Source organism: Arvicola amphibius, chromosome 12 (assembly GCF_903992535.2).
Source record: "Arvicola amphibius chromosome 12, mArvAmp1.2, whole genome shotgun sequence".
NCBI classification, from domain to species: domain Eukaryota; kingdom Metazoa; phylum Chordata; class Mammalia; order Rodentia; family Cricetidae; genus Arvicola; species Arvicola amphibius.
The window spans coordinates 68,054,476-68,072,459 of record NC_052058.2 but is presented as its reverse complement, the minus strand read 5'-3'; the positions used below and the strand labels follow the sequence as shown (position 1 = coordinate 68,072,459).

The 17,984-nt window shown below is 37.8% G+C and overlaps 1 protein-coding gene across 1 annotated transcript in view; it reads right to left on the bottom strand.

Annotated features, from left to right (window-relative positions):
- Positions 1 to 1,337: 1,337 nt before the first annotated feature.
- Positions 1,338 to 17,984, bottom strand: part of Dhx9 (DExH-box helicase 9) — a 33,894-nt gene continuing 17,247 nt past the window's right edge. Inside the window, exons 12-28 of the mRNA XM_038348570.1 lie at positions 17,673 to 17,864; positions 15,852 to 15,993; positions 15,338 to 15,420; positions 13,129 to 13,285; positions 11,062 to 11,162; positions 9,683 to 9,896; positions 9,465 to 9,559; positions 9,132 to 9,205; positions 7,461 to 7,613; positions 6,336 to 6,496; positions 5,603 to 5,714; positions 5,216 to 5,377; positions 4,975 to 5,102; positions 3,286 to 3,515; positions 3,086 to 3,201; positions 2,546 to 2,746; positions 1,338 to 1,830 (exon numbers count right to left, since the gene is read on the bottom strand). Of these exons, the coding sequence (XP_038204498.1) occupies positions 1,338 to 1,830; positions 2,546 to 2,746; positions 3,086 to 3,201; positions 3,286 to 3,515; positions 4,975 to 5,102; positions 5,216 to 5,377; positions 5,603 to 5,714; positions 6,336 to 6,496; positions 7,461 to 7,613; positions 9,132 to 9,205; positions 9,465 to 9,559; positions 9,683 to 9,896; positions 11,062 to 11,162; positions 13,129 to 13,285; positions 15,338 to 15,420; positions 15,852 to 15,993; positions 17,673 to 17,864 (2,814 nt within the window). The remainder of the gene's footprint in view (positions 1,831 to 2,545; positions 2,747 to 3,085; positions 3,202 to 3,285; positions 3,516 to 4,974; positions 5,103 to 5,215; positions 5,378 to 5,602; positions 5,715 to 6,335; positions 6,497 to 7,460; positions 7,614 to 9,131; positions 9,206 to 9,464; positions 9,560 to 9,682; positions 9,897 to 11,061; positions 11,163 to 13,128; positions 13,286 to 15,337; positions 15,421 to 15,851; positions 15,994 to 17,672; positions 17,865 to 17,984) is intronic.

The window sequence follows — 17,984 nt, the reverse complement described above, 5'->3', positions numbered from 1 at the left end:
CCCAAGATGGTGGGTAGCAGTTGTTCAATTTGGACCCTGCTGTATTGTGTGATTTACCTCCAACATTGGAGCATTCCTGGGGGACCTGAGAGACTTGGCAGGCATTAGGCCCTGAATTAGATTTCCAGGATTCCTTTCCCCCCAGAACTCCAGTAGTTAACTAGGAAAATTTAAGGTATTAAAAAGACACCCCTAACTTTACATCCTTTGAGATACATGTTAATGGGAAAGAACTAGCTAAATTCTTCTCGACCCCCAAATACTAAGTAATGCACTGCAAAGCTCACCAACCTTTTTTCATTGACTAAATATTTGTTTAAGGTTACTGTAGCTTATACTATCCTACCCCCTCAAAGCCCTAAAGAAAAACTAATTTGAAAGAACTGAACAGAAAATGCTGGCTTTGGTTTTTCTTTTCAAAGACAGTATTTCAGCTAAGGTCAAATGTTTCAACAGGGTACAAAAGTGCTTGAAGTCAATATGGTGTGGTGTACAATCTTTTTTTTTTTTTTTTTTTTTTTTTTTTTTTTTTTTTTTTTTTTTTTTTTTTTTTGTTTTTCGAGACAGGGTTTCTCTGTAGTTTTGGAGCCTGTCCTGGAACTAGCTCTGTAGACCAGGCTGGTCTCGAACTCACAGAGATCCGCCTGCCTCTGCCTCCCGAGTGCTGGGATTAAAGGCGTGCGCCACCGCCGCCCGGCTGTGGTGTACAATCTTTAACCCCAGCACTTGGGAAGCGGAGGCAAACTAGTTAGTACCTGGACATGCTGACATGCCTAAAAGGGGGTGGGGGCGCTCAAACTCAAAAAAAAAAGAACAGCCAATTTTCAGTGTAATACTTTATTTTCTATTAAATGAAAACCAAGAAAATGTCAAGTTAAGTTAAAAGGCAAACCTTTATCCCTTGAAGAAAAAATACAAACTGTATGGTGATACTTGTATAATAGGTCATATTTTACATTACATAATATAAACAAAATCACTAGTCTACATTCTTCCTTGCTTGAAACTACAATAAGCTACAGATTAAGTGGAAAATGGGTTTGCTTTTTGGGTGCAAATAAACATCTTGGAAAAACACATAGCATGCATTTTTAAATTGTCTGCATAGGCTGACACAAACCTTAATAACCACCACCACCACCACCCCCTCCTCCTCTTCCTTGTCCAAAATAACCACCTCCATAGCTACCCCTTCGCTGGAATCCTCCAGATCCTCTGTAGCCCCCGCCAGATCCACGGTAATCGCCACTAGATCCTCTGTAGTCGCCACCGAAGTTGTTTCTGTAGCCCCCTTGGGAACCTCCTCTATATCCCCCACCCCCCCCACCACCCCCCCCCTAATTTCCACGGTAGGAGTTGGGGCTAATACTGTAACCTTCTCCACCACCATAACCTCCCCCACCACCTCCATAGCCTCCACTGCCTCCTCCTCCATAGCCCCCACCACTACCACCACCTCCATAGCCCCCACCACCCCCACCATAGCCTCCCCCACTGCTTCCAAAGCCTCCACTACCCCCAAAGTTGCCGCCTCTGCCACCGCCAAAACCACCTCCACCACCACCGAAGCCTCCTCCACCACCACCAAAGCCACCACCTCCGCCACTGCCGAAGCCTCCCCCACCACTACCGAAGCCACCCCCGCCACCACTGTTGAAGCCACCTCCGAAGCCTCCTCCCCCACCACTTCCAAAGCCTCCTCCAAAGCCTCCTCCACCATAGCCACCACCATATCCTCCCCCGCCATATCCTCCCCCACCATATCCTCTTCTAAATCCACTTCCATTATCATATCGGGCCATCTTGGGAGGGCGTGGACCATCGCCATATCTAGGAAAAAGCAAGAAAACAACAAACCTCTTTAGGTATACGTGTGGTAAAAGGGAATGAACCCAGGGCTGTGCACACTAAATTAAAGAGACCAGAATTAATAACACTTTAGCTATACTGAAATTAAAGCAAATAACTTGATAAAAATACAAAGGACTTTCTGCATATTTGTATACTATTATACTTAATTTAGCAGGATGATATTGAAGCCATGCTTAAAAGAATGTTAAGCAGACTAATAATCAGTATGTCTACAACAGTAATTCTTTAAAATATTGAAAACTAGTAAACCTAAATGAGAAACATAAGCATCCACTGAACACAAATATGTTATCAATGTGTGTGGGGGGGGGGAGGGCTGAGAAAATACAAGTATTTTATAAGGAGAAATTTCATATTTCTTAAAGACAGTTTCTATTAAATACCTATCTTTCTACTTGAGGAAGGAGTAATTAATACCGTATCTGAAAAATCAACACAGTATTCCAGAAAGTGTATCATCTAGCTTATAACACTCTATACGTTCTACTATTCTGTACTTTATTTAGTATGTGGCGATATTGTGCACACAGATTAAGAAAAGCAAAAGGAAATTTGTTCTGTGTCACACTAAATTCCATATTTAATGTTTATTTATAACTTGAACCTAAGTGGCGAGGACTCTAACCAACTTTAATAATTCTGCTTTACACACAAAATTTCATTAAGTACTCACCGTACACTTCCAATCATAAGGTTGATACCAGCAGCTGAAGGCCTAGAAATCTGACGGATTGTGTTCAGCATATGTTCATTTACAGGGTCCAACTGGCTGATGATATTTGGTTGTTTGGACACTTCAACAACCAGAGCTTCCATGGCGGCCCGGAGGGCAGTGATGCATGCTGCAGCTTCATGTGATATTTGCAGTCTGATCCTATGATGAAGGGAAACAAGACATGCACAGAGACAGATGACTATTTAGGTTAATAAATTTGCCTCCCATGTGGCATAAATTTAACCGCTGATTTTATTATAATTAGACATTTCCCAAGGTTATATGAAAGTATGAATAATCAGCAATATAACCATATAAAACAACTCAAAAATGACCAATCCTTTAACTGAATCAGAAAGATTTGCAACTCCAAGAAAATAAATTATAAAATAAACCTTAAACATGAAAGTAACCTTGTCTTGTTTCAAAATAAAAATTGAATTCTAAAAACTCTCAATTCTAAAAATTCAGTTTGGAGTCACAACTGAAAGCACATACCAGTCATCTATAAATATGATCTGTCCATCAGACTGGACTTTCTTGGAGGCAAACAGAAGTAACTGTAAGGGGGTGACTAAGGTCATTCCTTTAGCAGAGATGGCTCGGGTTCGAATCTGCAGATAAAAAAAGTTCGAATGTTACACACTGGCAGGTAATTAGCTATGGCAGGATCCTTCAGACTTCCCTAATCTTCTTACCTTTTCACCAAAAACAAAGAAGGGAGATGGGTACTTCATGTCTTGGCTGCTAAAAGGGCAGTTCACAGATGATTTGTGGATAAGGGCATTACGCCCTTCGGTGGTAAGAATCTTTCTCTTTTCTTTATGATAGCATACGTTGGGGTACACACCAAAGGCCAGCAGAGAGATAACTACATCCAAATTATTATCTGGTCCAGTGTTAGTAAACACTTGTGTCAACAAACAATCTGTTAAATAGAATTTAAAGAAATGGTTGTTAAAAATGAGGTAAGAAATAGTATGACTCTGCTTAGCGCCCTGACAACTATTTGAAGGAGCTTTTCTGATGAGATTCTATAACCAAAGGTATCCATTCTTATTACTAGCAGAAGATGAAAAGGACAATCTAAGTCACTGCAATGAAGGCAATTTTCAGCCAAGACACACCCTAGCAGTACTTTTATCATTGAATAGAAACCAAACAGCAATGCGCTATATAAAACATCATTTCTACTACCTTGAATGCATCAAAGCCATTTAAATGCTGTTTTTTTCTTTTGTTTTGATTTTTTTTTTTTAAGACAGGGTTTCTCTATAGCTTTGGAGCCTGCCCTGGAACTAGCTCTTGTAGACCTGGCTGGCTTCAAACTCACAGAGATCCGCCTGCCTCTCTGCCTCCCAAGTGCTGAGATTAAAGGTATACGCCACCACCGCCCATCCTAAAAACTGTTAATTCTACTTGCTATAAAAAGCTGAATAGTAGCTTCATCTAGATTATCTTTATGTTCTGATATATAAAAATGTTTTCTCCCTTTGATTTTCAGTGTCAGTTTAGAAAGAATTCAATTCATAACTTTTTAAAATTCTACTTCCTGGCGCTAACAAACATTCTATTTTTCATTAATCTCATGTCACAAAGCCTAATCAACTTAGAAAAGACAAACTCAACTACAGGGAAATGGAAAGTTGGATTAGTGTTACATCATAGAATTATATATTATGTTCCAACAAACAGCTGAGACTATTACAAGTACTCTGTTGTCAATATACATGTTAGCTTGAGACAAGAGTTCACAAAGGATATTTTCCAAGGGGAAGCTTTCTCCTGTAATTGAGAAAGGGTGTTAGGCACTCACTAGTTCAAGCTGTCAATCCTTGAATTCTTAATGTGGGAGAGTCTTCTGTTTGTTGATTTCATTCGTTAATAAAGAAAACTACCTTGGCCCATTTAATGGGCCAGCCCTTAGGTGGGTGGAGTAGACAGAACAGGAAGAAGGAAGTGAGGTAGATGGCTCAGTCAGATGCCACACCTCTCCTAAGTGAGACAGATGCCTCAAACAGATGCCATACCTCTCCTCTCTGAGCCAGAGGAGATGAAGCTCCGGCCCAAGATGGACATATGCTAGAATCCTCCTGGTAAGGCACCACTTCGTGGTGCTACACAGATTATTAGATATGGGTTAATCAAGATGTAACAGGTTGGAACTAATGGGGCAGGCAGTGTTTTAAATGAATACAGTTTGTGTGTTGTTATTTCGGGGCCTAAGCTAGTCAGGCGGCCAGGAGCTGGGCAGGACGAAAAGCAGGCCTGCCCGCTCCTCATCACTACAAATTCTCAATGAGTCTATACTCTGGCTTTAGCTTCCTGGATTCTGAACATACCAATATGAGCCACAATTATCAGCTGACAAATGAGAGACATCTTACCTTCTGGAAAGCCAGAGTTAATCAGAATCTCTTTAAGCTGTACTTTGGCCTCCCAAGTCATTCTTAGTGTAGCCATATTGAGTCTCTTTTGCTCGCAAAAACGTATTTCTGCTTCTTCTCCACTCATCCTAAGACAAAATGAAAAAGAAGCATTTGTTCTCAAAGGCTCAGCAAGTTTGCATGCAGGATTATGAACTCAGACAGTTACGTAGTTCCTTAAGATTTGACTTTAACGCCATACCTAGCATCATCCCAGGCTTGGAATACTGATAAAAGAGCCACATGATCAGAAAATCTGTTTCCAGCAAAATTCCGATGAATATAGCCCAGGCGTTTTCCTTCACTGATGAAGGGCTCTGGAAAGCAGGTAGCAGCTGAGATGGTACAGACAGCATCTCCCACACTGGGAAGAAAAAAAGTTAAATTAACAGTGAATCACAATCTTTATGCCAGAAAGGCTTTCAAAAATGAACTGAAACCTTTGTTGGAGAGGATACTACTAACAAGTACTGAACCTAACTGGCCTGTCATTAACATTTCCCCCGTAATTTTTTTCTAGCCAGACCACCTCACCTCCTTTTATGAAAGCCATCCCATCTCTTAACTACCAACAAGAAAACAAACTTACTAGAAAATACACCCCATTATCATCATTTTTCCAAAACGAGGCTCAATGGGGAGCTTAGCCAGGATTCGTCCCAGAGGAGTCAACTCATCATTGGCATCTAAAGCATCAAGTTCTGTGGGAAGATACTTATTCGTGAGTGATAATGTACATATTTCATTATATGTCCATGCAAGAGTCAAGTATAAAGCCAGAGCAAATGATTCAGTGAAAAGACATCTTAAAAAAAAATTCTGGTATACTTAATACAAGACACTATTTGTAGTTCTTTCTACTCAGACAGGTTCTGGGCAAACATGGATGGTCTATAGCCCAAAGTTAGTCAATAAAATAAGTATCCACATAACCCATAAAAAAGAAACTGAATCTGGGTTAACAGTGAGTGCAAAATTCCAAATTCAATACAGAGCGCTTCTGGCTTCAATTCCTTCTCTTTTCATTACACTACTTTTATAACAGATCTGAGATGTGGGACAAAAAAAAGAACTCTAAGACATAAATATAAGTCAAGGAATAATGCATGTACTGACTCTTAAGATGTGGCTTTCTGTATATACCTTATATGCTTTACAAATAAACGAGAGCCATTTATTCTCCTTCAGCCTTCAAGCTCAAGAAAATTGTGATGGTAAGAAGCCTTTACTAACATAGCTTTACCAAGTCTATCTTCATTTGACACACTTGTTAAGTGGAACTTGCTATGTAAGGGCGGATAGCATAAGGTATCAGCATTTACCTCTAAGCGTATGCTCTGCTTCAATCACAGCATCCAAAGGTGGAGGTTCAATTGCCTTTGCAAGAAACTGGCCAATTCCACCTAGACGAAGAAGTTTTATGCTCAAAGCAATTTCATGCAAAGGTGTTCTGAACATCTCTGGTGTCATGTGAGTTTCCAGTCTAAAATTTACGGAAGCAGAAAAAAAGTAATCCTCACTTATGTGTGCAATGACAATCCAACAATATCTGCATAAAAAAACGATAGTATATGGTGTTGTTCCTTTCTCCTCCTCATTTTATAATTACCACAATTTTTCCTATGCATTGCAGTCATGCCTTACAGAGTAGACAATTATAAACTGGTTTCTGTCTTTACTCTCAAAGCCATGCCTTTTCAACTAAGTGAAGGAGCATGAAAAAGCCAATGTTACCACTTCTACAATCCACATCTAAATGTTGCAGCTCTATGTTGATCTAAATGTACATTTATAATTGCTGGTAAAACAGTTAACTAATTTTTTTCTAGAACATTGCTTACTGCCTGTCCTAAGTACACATAAAGCCAAAGCTCTAAATATCATGTATTTTTCATCTGTAACATCCAGTGTTTCTTGGGAAGGAGTACCATAAAACAGATGTGGTAAAAATAAAAACAAGAAATACTCTACTGCTGAATATGGGTGACAGGTCTTTAATCTCAGCACTTGGGTCAGGCACATCCTCAAGTTCAAGGACAACCAGGTTAATCTCTGTCTTAGCCCCTTGACCAAAACCTAAAATTTTAAGACATGGCTAACGAAAAACTAGCTATCTCCGATAATCTGTAATTACAAACTGATAAAGAAATGGAATTAATGTCCACAAATCCTTTTGTTAAATAAAACAACACTAGCAACCTCTAATTTCATTTCAGTCTCACTATAATCCCATTTAGTTTAAATATACTTCACTGAAGCACTGATGGATGAACTGCATATAAAAGGTTAATACACACACACACACACACACACACACACACACACACAAAGTTCTTATTTTAAAACTGATCTCATTGGACAAGACAGCTTAGCAAGAAATGCTAAGAATTTTCTCCAGGTTCTTCACTGACTTCTATCACAACCAGTGACAAATTAAAAAGACTTACCTGTCAAAACGAGCTCGACTACACAGGTGAAAGCAGAACCCAGGTCGCACTCGGCCAGCTCTCCCTTTCCTCTGTTCAAGGTTTGTTTTTGATGCCCACACAGTAGCATAGTTGGTCATATTGTTATGAGCAGTAAACAGTTTCACTTTTTGTCTAAACAAGAAAAAAGTTATTGAAGACAGAACAAGTAAGAAATCAACGACTTTACATTCTTTAGCTGCCAATCTATTTCAAAGACACACCAACATTATATGCACCACATACCCTAAGCAAAATTATGACATGCTTGATGTGGAGATAATAGATTCTAGAAATTCTCTGGTCAGCCAGTGTGTTCCTGAGCTCAAGGACAAACCTTATCTCAAAATAAGGTGTGTGCATAGATGAAGTTGCCTCAGGCTTACACAGCTGTATGCATGGGTGTGAACATACACATTCAAAAACAAAACAGAATGACTAATAAATATCTACTTAGACATATGTGCAATAATGCCAGCTTTAACCAGGCTTTATTGCCCTCAACAAAAGTGCATAAATTGACTTTACCTACAGACAACACCATACTCAACTCAGTCAATTTTGTGCATGAGTTGCACTACAGATGCCAAACTACCAGGCTGTAGTTCACTACTTTCTTAAGGAGTGAGACTGTCACTGTGAGTAATGGTTGTGTTTATGTGGGAGACTAAATAAATGGGTGTTACACCTTAACCAAAGGTGAGAGGACATATTCCTGCTTCTTCAAAGATATGATAGGTTTGATCCAGAGAGTGACTAACTACTTATGGGATACTTGGCTTAAAGTATGGTCACTGCATGTCCCCCCCTAAACAGAATACTCAAAAAATAGCTGCATGACACTTCAGGTATTTAAGAGGTAATTGCCCTGTTTATTCTTTGTAACATGTTAAAGTAGTCTTTGCCACCACCACCCCCCCCCCCCCGGAATACAGTATAATAAGCATATGGTTCTATTCTTTCTCTTTTTCTTTAGTATCTGTTGTCTGCTTGGCATTTCTAATCTACATGCTCCTACTGTGAAACATGTGAAGCCCATTGAGGATGGACTGTGACGTATTTATAATTATTAACAAAAAAGCATGAAAATTACATAGTGATCAATGGAAACAACCAATGAAAAAACAAGTAACAAATCGTATGACACGAAGTAAGAAATTAGTGGTAAATTTTTGTTGTTTACTAAATCTTGGTTAATCTGTACTCTTCAGCTACATCCAGGACATACAAACACATTGGGTCTAAAAGTATAAAATCTGACAATAAAGTTAAAATCTAAGTGTTATGGTACACAGCAATGGTACAAACCCCAGTACTTGAGTAAGAAAAATCTCGTCTAGGTGAGCATAGGCCACACAAACACTTCAAAAGAAATAATTATAAAGATGGATCAGTGACTATTTGACATAAGACCTGAGTTTCAATTCCCAGCAACACCCATGGCAGCTCACATCTATTTCTTGGGCAGCTTATACATTCTTCTAGCATCCAAGGCCACCAGGCACAACTAGTGCAGGTATTTAAGCAAAGAAAACACTGATACACAGTTAAAAAAAAATACAATTTCAGTAAATTGAAAAATTACACAAAAGGTTAATTGATAAAGTTTGGCAGTTGCTAACAGTAAAAAGACAAAGATTCCCTAGAACTTACTTGCAGGAGTCAATGACATAAACAACATCATTTATGGTGATGCTTGTCTCAGCAATATTTGTGGACAAAATAACCTGCAAAAAAATCCAAAAAAGTACACTATATAAAATATTCCACTTATGAACACACAAATGATCACAGAATCATTTAACCCGTAGTAAAAGAGGAATTACAGCAACAGGAATAAGAAGGGGGGGGGTCCTATCAAGGTTAGACTGGAAGACCTTTTTCTATTTAGATTTTGATATTTTTGCATTTTCCAAGAGCTATTCAAACGTTTATTAATATTTAACATCTCTTTCACATCTGACCTCACTGTAATTCCTTCCTTACCTTGGTTACCCCATCTGGAACTGGATCAAACACTTTGCGCTGTTCCTCCCGAGGGATCTGAGAATGCAGAGGTAGAATCTGATACCGGTGACTTCCTACAATACAAAAAGGATAAGGACTAAAAGAACAAGTTAAAACATTGTTCTTAATTACACATACTTTCATTAAACACAGCAACATACGAGCTAGTATAGAAGTAAACGTATTCATCGTCATACCAAAATGTGAATTATTTTCCAAATGCTTCTGCATAGTATAAATCAAATTCCAGCCAGGCAAGAAGACCAACACAGCTCCTGGAACATTGAGGGTTTCGATGTATTTAAGTAGAGCTTCAATGAGTTCAAAAGGAGTTTCCTTTTCATTCAACTGAGACATGCTCAATTTTGTTTCTGGACCATATTCATCAGCACATATTAGATTGCAATTTGCCTGCAAGAAAACGGGATTTGTCACGCATAATTATTAACAGTTCAATTCTCTTGGGTTTACTTTTTCTAAGCAAGAAACATCTAGCAATACTGTTTAACCCTAGGGTAGTCATACTTTCATTATGAGACCAGTACTTTGAAATACTACTTCAACTGTGTTACATTTATTTATATGGCATTTGTTTAATGATAATGTTTCATCTTATCTGCCTAAGGCAACTGAACAGCCAATAGCTAGGCAGAAGAATAAGAAGCCTGGATGTTAGGCAGAGAATAAATAGAAAAAGAAGAAGAGAACAAGGGGAAAAGACTCCTGAAGCAAGCAAGCTAGCCAGTCAGTAGCCAACCAGTTAGGCAGTAGCCAGTCATCAGTCAGTCAGGCAGATGAAATAAGACATACAGAAGAAAAGACACAATGCAAACCATAGATGGAGAGAAACAAGTAAGTTATTAAGAGCTAGCTAGAAACAAGCACAAAGACAGCATTCATAAAATGAATATTTATTAAGTCTCTATGTCATTGTTTGGTACCTGGTTAGTGGCCCAAAGGAAGGCCTGGCATATTTGATTTATGCTGGGTTGGGAAAACACACTGTAAACTCTAGAACTGGGGAAGCAAATTGAGTTTCAGCCAGGCTGTTACAGAGAAACCTTGTCTCTAAAAACAGAGATTGACTGACCAACTTCTAAGCTAGAGAGATGGTGAGCAGTAAAGGGCATTTCCATATTCATTTCTTATCACCTACATCAGGGACTTATCTGCAACTTGACCTGCAAGGAAGCACATCTGCTCCGGCATCTCTGAAAGCACCTGTACATATACTAAGTCTGCCAAAAACGACTGATATCCATGAATATAGATAGAACCTACGATAAACTGAATTTCTTATTATTTTCCTGGGATATAGAGAATTCAACTACAAATAGTCCCAGAACTTAAGACTTTTATGCCAGAAACTACTTAACCTGAAGTCTCTTGGCACTGAACCTGGAATTATTTGGATTAATAGTCATTAACCTCATTAATAGACATTAAAACTGATTTTAAAGGACTCTGCAATGCCAATTAATTCATGCTATGCTTTAACCACTTATTCTCTTCTCCATCAAAAACTCTCACGATGAACATTTCTCATTCCTGTAGGTTTGTAGAGAAATCTACTTACATCATCATCTTCACCACCATCATCTTCCTTATCTTTCTTCTTTTTGTCCTTTGGTGGGGGAACGAATTGGGTCATCTGAATGCAATCTTCTAGAAAATATTCTGGCAAGGATAATCACATTAGTTAAGCACTTGATGATTTACAAAATGGTACATCGGTAAAATAATTACCTAATCTGCAATTCAAACTTCTTTCAAACCGCTATAAATTCCAACAGTGAATTTTCATGATTAAGCTTCAACAATGTAAACTAAACATGTCTCCCTTAAACTCTAAACAAAAATGTAGGTAATTCTTACATAAATTTTTACAAACCAGCTGGAGTTTCCCCTTTATACACATTTTTCAAGGAAATACGCTTGAAAACTGTATATACTGTCCTACTCCAAAGACTGGAATATAGCTAACCAATAACGTGCCTGAAATTCTAAAAAGTCAAGAATTGTCTCTATAATCTGTCTTCTGTATCTTCACCAGTGACCACCAAGACAGCAAACCAAAGGCACACACACCATCACCTAAATTAATGTTCACCAATTTTATTCAATATTAAGTAATGCTCTCCAGTCACTCAGAACTACACACATTAAGATCAAAATTTGTTATCAAATCTACACATTTAGTAGTAAATTTCATTGACAAATCTGTCATTACCATGTACTTTTCTATTCAGAGTATATTTATATTTTAAGATTTAGGTATAATCTAATACCATCGTTAACTTTCTGCTCAAACTGTGCCCATCACGGACTTCTGCCTGCAGATTAGGAGAGATTTTAAAAATGTAGTGGAATGGAACCGGATGGCTCAGCAGTTGGATAGAGCGCTGGCTGTTCTTCCAGGACTCAAGTACCCAGCACCCAAGTGGCAGCTTACAACTGTCAAGAACTGTTTAAGGACATCTGACACCCTCACATGAATATGCATGCAGGCAGAACACAAATAAAATACAAATAAAAATTTTAACAAGTGACATGAATATTCATTTCAGCAGACTGTAAGTCTCCTAGGGTATTTGCATTTCCTCAATTGGATTGTGTAAGAAGTTATTTCAAAAGTTCAGGTGATCAATTTTTTAAAAATCATTGGTATGATTCAGTCAACTCAAGTTGTCCCAGAGGCATGCCTGCCTTCCTCAGTGGTCCTCACCATATTAATCATGAACTAACCCAAAACCTTTTCTCTCCTTGGCCATGGAGTCTCTTTACAGCAATGAAGAGTAACTACAACATTATCCGCAACTTCTTACTGCAATCTGTAAGAAACTAGGTTCTTACCCTCTAAATATTTTTATAAAGCTCCAAAGTACAGATGCACAGCAAATAAACTTTAAAACCCAGACCCTGGGAAATAAAATTAGCTTATACTTCATTCGTATATTAACCTTTTTTTAGTGTATTTTATGTACATTTGTATCTTTCTCAAATGTTTTTCACAAAATCTGAGCTCACTGATAGGCCAGAAAGTTCTGTAGAACCTCCCATTCCTAACATATTTTAGTTCCAGGACTACAAGCATAAGCCACAGTAACTGGCTTTTTTGTTGGGTGCTGGGCAAGTATTTAAACTCAGGTCTTTGTGCTTATACAAACACTGAGCGACCCATTTCTCAGTTGCCTACAATTTACTACTACTGCTACTGAACTAAAAAATATAGTAGCATAGCACGGCTATTCATTTCATGCGAACACACTTTGCCAAAATGTTAAAGCTCTTAGCATATTTTCATATTTCCGCAATTGGACTGTGTAATGTTATTTCAATAAAATTACAAGCTCTATGTTGATTCAAATTTTAAAAAGCATAGAAATCAATTTCAAAAAGTGAATGAAATCTGATTTTACTCCGGAAAACAAAGTACCACAGGCAAGCAAGGTTCCCCAAAGGCGAAGACATTTGATAAAAACCAGAGAGGAGGTTGGATTCTCCTGGGACTGACTGGAGTTACAGATGTCTGAGCCAATGACATGTTTTCAGTCTTTTAAACTATCACGCTGATCTCCAAATTAAGAAAATGCAAAACCTCCAGCACAAATCATGATTTTCTTCCTATCAACACAAAATTTACCTTGAACCGGGAAAGTCCTTCCATAAACTTCAATGATAGGGCAATTAAAGAAATATTCACAGAACATGGTAGTATCGATAGTTGCAGACATAAGAACAATGCGGACTTCAGGATAAGCTAGAACGACATCACGTAGTACTACCAATAGGAAGTCAGTCTATTAAAATGAAAACAAAAGTTTAAACAGGGTGGTAAAATATACCTGTAAGATTTGTGAGTCCTTTTTTTTTTTTTTTTTTTTGGTTTTTCAAGACAAGGTTTCTCTGCAGCTTTAGAGCCTGTCCTGGAGCTAGCTCTTGTAGACCAGGCTGGTCTCGAACTTACAGAGATCCGCCTGCTTCTGCCTCACAAGTGCTGGGATTAAAGGCGTGCGCCACCACCACCCGGCGATTTGTGACAGTCTTAAGACATTACTGAAATTGTTTCTGGTATCAGTTTTAAAAAAAAAGTGCAAAAAATATTACAGTTTTATTTTCATTTTGGGGATAAGAATCTCAGCATGGCCTTGACTTCATTCACTATAGTCATAATTGACCTTAGACTGTGTTCTCCTGTCTCCCAATTCTAAAGGGATCATAAGCACATTATGTACTGCTGGGAAGCCAAACTCAAAGCTTCTGTGTATGCTAGGCATTCTACCAACTGACCTTTCATTACCAGCCCTTCCTGTTTCTATTAGTGTACTCGCATACTTAAGGGGAAAAAAGTTTTCGTTATGCAAACACTTCAACTATTTTTTGGTAAAATTAAGTTTGTAACAAGCAACTTTCATTAGAAATATGACAAAAATTATTTTAAATAAAATAGCCACAACAACTTAAGTTTTATAAAGTTTAAATTGTCTCCCAGGTCAGCATCCTCAATTATATTTGTAATGCCTACATATGCTTTGTATATATAACACTTTTTTCACTTAATATTCATCTCAAAAATACTATTGTAGGAAAAGAATTTGAACAGAGGTACGCTATTATCAGGTGGTGTCAGAGAATGAATCTGCTCCTCAAAATAATGAAGTTCCAGTGCTAGGAATGGTGATTTAGCTAAATGGTAGAGCATCTGCTTAATACACAAGTGTTTGATACATAGCACTTAAAGGTGTGCCCATTATTTCAAAGTTTAGCCAGGCATAGTGGCACACACCTTTAATCCCAGTACTTGGGAAGCAAAGACAGGTGGATCTCTGTGAGCTTGGGATCAGCTTGGTCTACAACTTGAGTTCTAAAACAGGCTCCAAAGCTACAGAGAAACCCTGTCTCGAAACAACCAGGAGGATTTAATGCCACAGGCAAAGCTTTGGTCAGTCAAAGACAACTTTGCCCAGACTTTCTAGTCACAATGTTAATTCTAAATCTGGATGGAGTTTTCCATGTAATAGATAAAAGGAGAGTACACTTTCTACAAAGCACTTACCCACATTAAGTTCTTAGTATGCTATTTATTTGAAGAGCTTTAAAACGGTTTTAAAGTAGAATATTAAATAACCATCCATCTTATTATTTCAGGACATTAATTAAAATTCTTAAAGACCACTAACTAGCTAACATTCAAGTTAGGTCACTACTGAAACACCTGGATGTAATTCCTCATACTTAATAACTGACTAGGGAAGCTAAGGCAACACGACTGGAAATCAGAGGCCAATCTGTGCTATAGAACAAGACCCTGTTTTAAAAAAGAGAGTAACTACTAGATTCCAATAGAAACTCTGGATAGTTTGCATGCCGAAACAATGTAGGATATCCTTTTAAAGATATCACACTTTTTCTTGTATAAATGAAGTATTTTAAAATGTTGTTTGTAGTATCCACCTTCCAATCTTACAACTGTATATAATAAAACTTTACACTGGTTTATCAAGAACCATGAGGCAAGAGCGAGAAATTTGTATTTTCTCATTTTCCGTGACAATTACTAACATCTGAAATGTTAAGCTATCAATACCTACCAACATTTTGCTAAAAGCACAAATTTATCACATACAAAGGAAAACTAATCATACAATTCCACCAGCTATTGGTCATAAATCACTACTAAAATGCTAAGTTACATAAAACTCTAACCGATCATAGTAAACATCATTACGATGTGAATATTAACTTATTTGGGTTCTCTGAATAAACAGTATTTAGCAGTAGAGAAAGAAAGCAAAGATGTGATTTCTCTAGTTAGACATAGTCAAATCAAACCTGACTCATAGGTTACTTACATTAATATCTCTTTCGTGAATTTCATCTACAATTACGTGACTGATCCCTCGAATGCCTGCTTCTAATTTTCTTAGGAGGACACCTTTTAAAAAAAAAAAAAAAATCGAAACAATGATAGGTTTCTTTCCTAGAATCAATGAAAAACAAAAAACTTTAGCTGAGCTTTGGTTGATTGCACAAACCTTTAAAAAAAGACATGATTTATTGAAATCATGTAGATAATAAAACTACACAAGAGAAACCTATCAAGCAAGCAAATGACTAGATAATCAACCTTGCTACAACACAATCCTTGTATTGTCAAAACAGTCTTCAGTAATTAATATCCTGACACATTCAGGTATTTTTGGCATTGTCCCTACTTTCTGTGAAACAGACTGGCCTTTAACAGAGTTATTTGCCTGCTTCTGTCTCTCTTCTGTACAGGATTAACATTTACACAACAAACTTTCTGTATTTTTAATAAAAAGATGACAATAAGTCACAAATGAGGTACCACAATGCATTACTTACCCACAGTACAAAACATTATACTGGCATGGGGGCGTGGAAGTATAGACTCAAACCGAACACTGTAACCACAGCTTTTTCCAGGCTCTTCACCTCTCTCATAAGCAACTCGTTCAGCCACTGCAACTGCACTGATCCTTCTGGGCTGAAAACAAAAGTGATATGGAATTATAAAATTAGTTGTACTTATTTAAAAGTTCCTATGTGTTATATGGGTGACTGAACATAGGTTACATGCTAAGCCAAGTGTTCTACCAAACTAGTAACACAAAAAGTTTTGAGTCTCACTTCAAACTTTACACCACACCCATCTAAATTTTAAATTACTATAAAAGCTCTCATTGCTATCTTAGAAACAGAGAAAGGTAGGACACAAATGACCTTTACCAAATATGAAACTTTAATAAATGGAGAATACATTAACTATTTCTATTATGGTACAATAGGCTCTTTATTTTTAATTAGAGTACCTACCTCTAGTTCCCAACAGAATCATGGTATACAAGTGACTGAAAGGCACAAACCAATAGGAAACTGGTTCTTACACTACTCAGCATAGTTGGAACTAAGTAAGATGGCTCACTGAACTGTTCAAGGACTCAAATTTGGTTTCTAGCACCCATGTTAGTTAGATGGCTCAAAAATTAAGTTCACCTCTTGGTAATGACACTCTGTTCTAGTTTTCGTGGATACATACCCACATGTGCAATATAAACACACTGCTAAAAAAATTTAAAAAGTAAAATAAAGATATGTTTCAGGTTGACTCTGGAATCACTGCCCTACTATTTTTTTCTCAAGTGTTTTATCATCACCATCCATTTTTTTATTTTTAGTTTGCAGAGACAAGGTTTCTCTGTGAATCTTTGGAGCCTGTCACTGGAACTCACTCTGTAGACCAGATTAAAGGTGTGTGCCACCACTGCCCAGCTTGTATTAATTTTTAACTTTACTGACCTTCAAAAGCATGTGGAAGACACAGATCAAAGTTTGAAGCCACCCTGGTCTAGTAACTCTGCAATGGTCTATCCTCCTGATGGTCAGTTGTCGCCAACAGCTTAACATGACAGATTTGAAATAGCTGTCCCCAAAGCCTGAGCACTTTGACAAGCTTATCTTACTTACAAAAACATAAAAAATGAGATCACTTGGCACCATAAGAGTCACCTAAGTTCTTTTAAAAAAAAAAGATTTATTTTATATATATGGTGCTCTGTCTGCCTGTGTGCCTGCCAGCCAGAAGAGGTCACCAGATATCATTATAACTGGTTGTGAGGCACCATGCTGTTGACCTCTGTAAGAGCAGCCAGTCTGCCTGTCTCTGCCTCCAAGAGTGCTGGGCTTAAAGGCGTGATGCACCATCACTGCCAGGCTAGCCCAAGTTCTTAGTGTTTGTATACCTAGCGTAAGCCTGAACCCCCTGACACACAGGATTCAAGTTCAATGATGACCCAGAGGATAGAAGCTATGGTTAAGTGGTTAGGGTACGTGCCTAACCTGTCAAGATTCTAAGTTACAAAGGACAGGGAAAGCAGAAAAGAGTGTGTATTACAGTTTTAACAGTTTTTCCCCGTAAAACCTGGGAATGTTTTCATATTAATCCCAATTCCTCCTCCCTCCCCTCCCCAACCACCATCTGCTCTTTTAGAGAAGGTAAGGCCTCCTATAGGTCTGACAACTAGGAAACCTGCGTTAATACCAATCTAGGTTCCCTGAAAGCAGGTGAAAATGTCTTAACATTCTCAAAACCTTATTTGATCACAACAAAAAAATATCCTCCAACTCCCAAACTATTAACAGAGCTCACACTGGCTTGTTATTTACCTGAGTTACAACAATATTACACTCTGCTGCTCTGTCATTCTGGATAAAGTCATCCAAAATGTACTGTGGAACCTGTGTGGTTTTACCACATCCAGTAGCCCCGCGAATGATCACAACTGAATTCTGACTGATTGCTTCCAGGATTTCAGGTTCAAATTTCTTCACAGGAAGCATCTCTCGCTCTTGTAATACCTGCATAGAAAAGTCAAAACTTAGTAAAACTTCATTAAAACCATTTCCATATTTAAAAAGTACTATATTCTAACTGGCTTAGTTCTTGATATATTCTATGATACATTTTTGTCTCGAAAA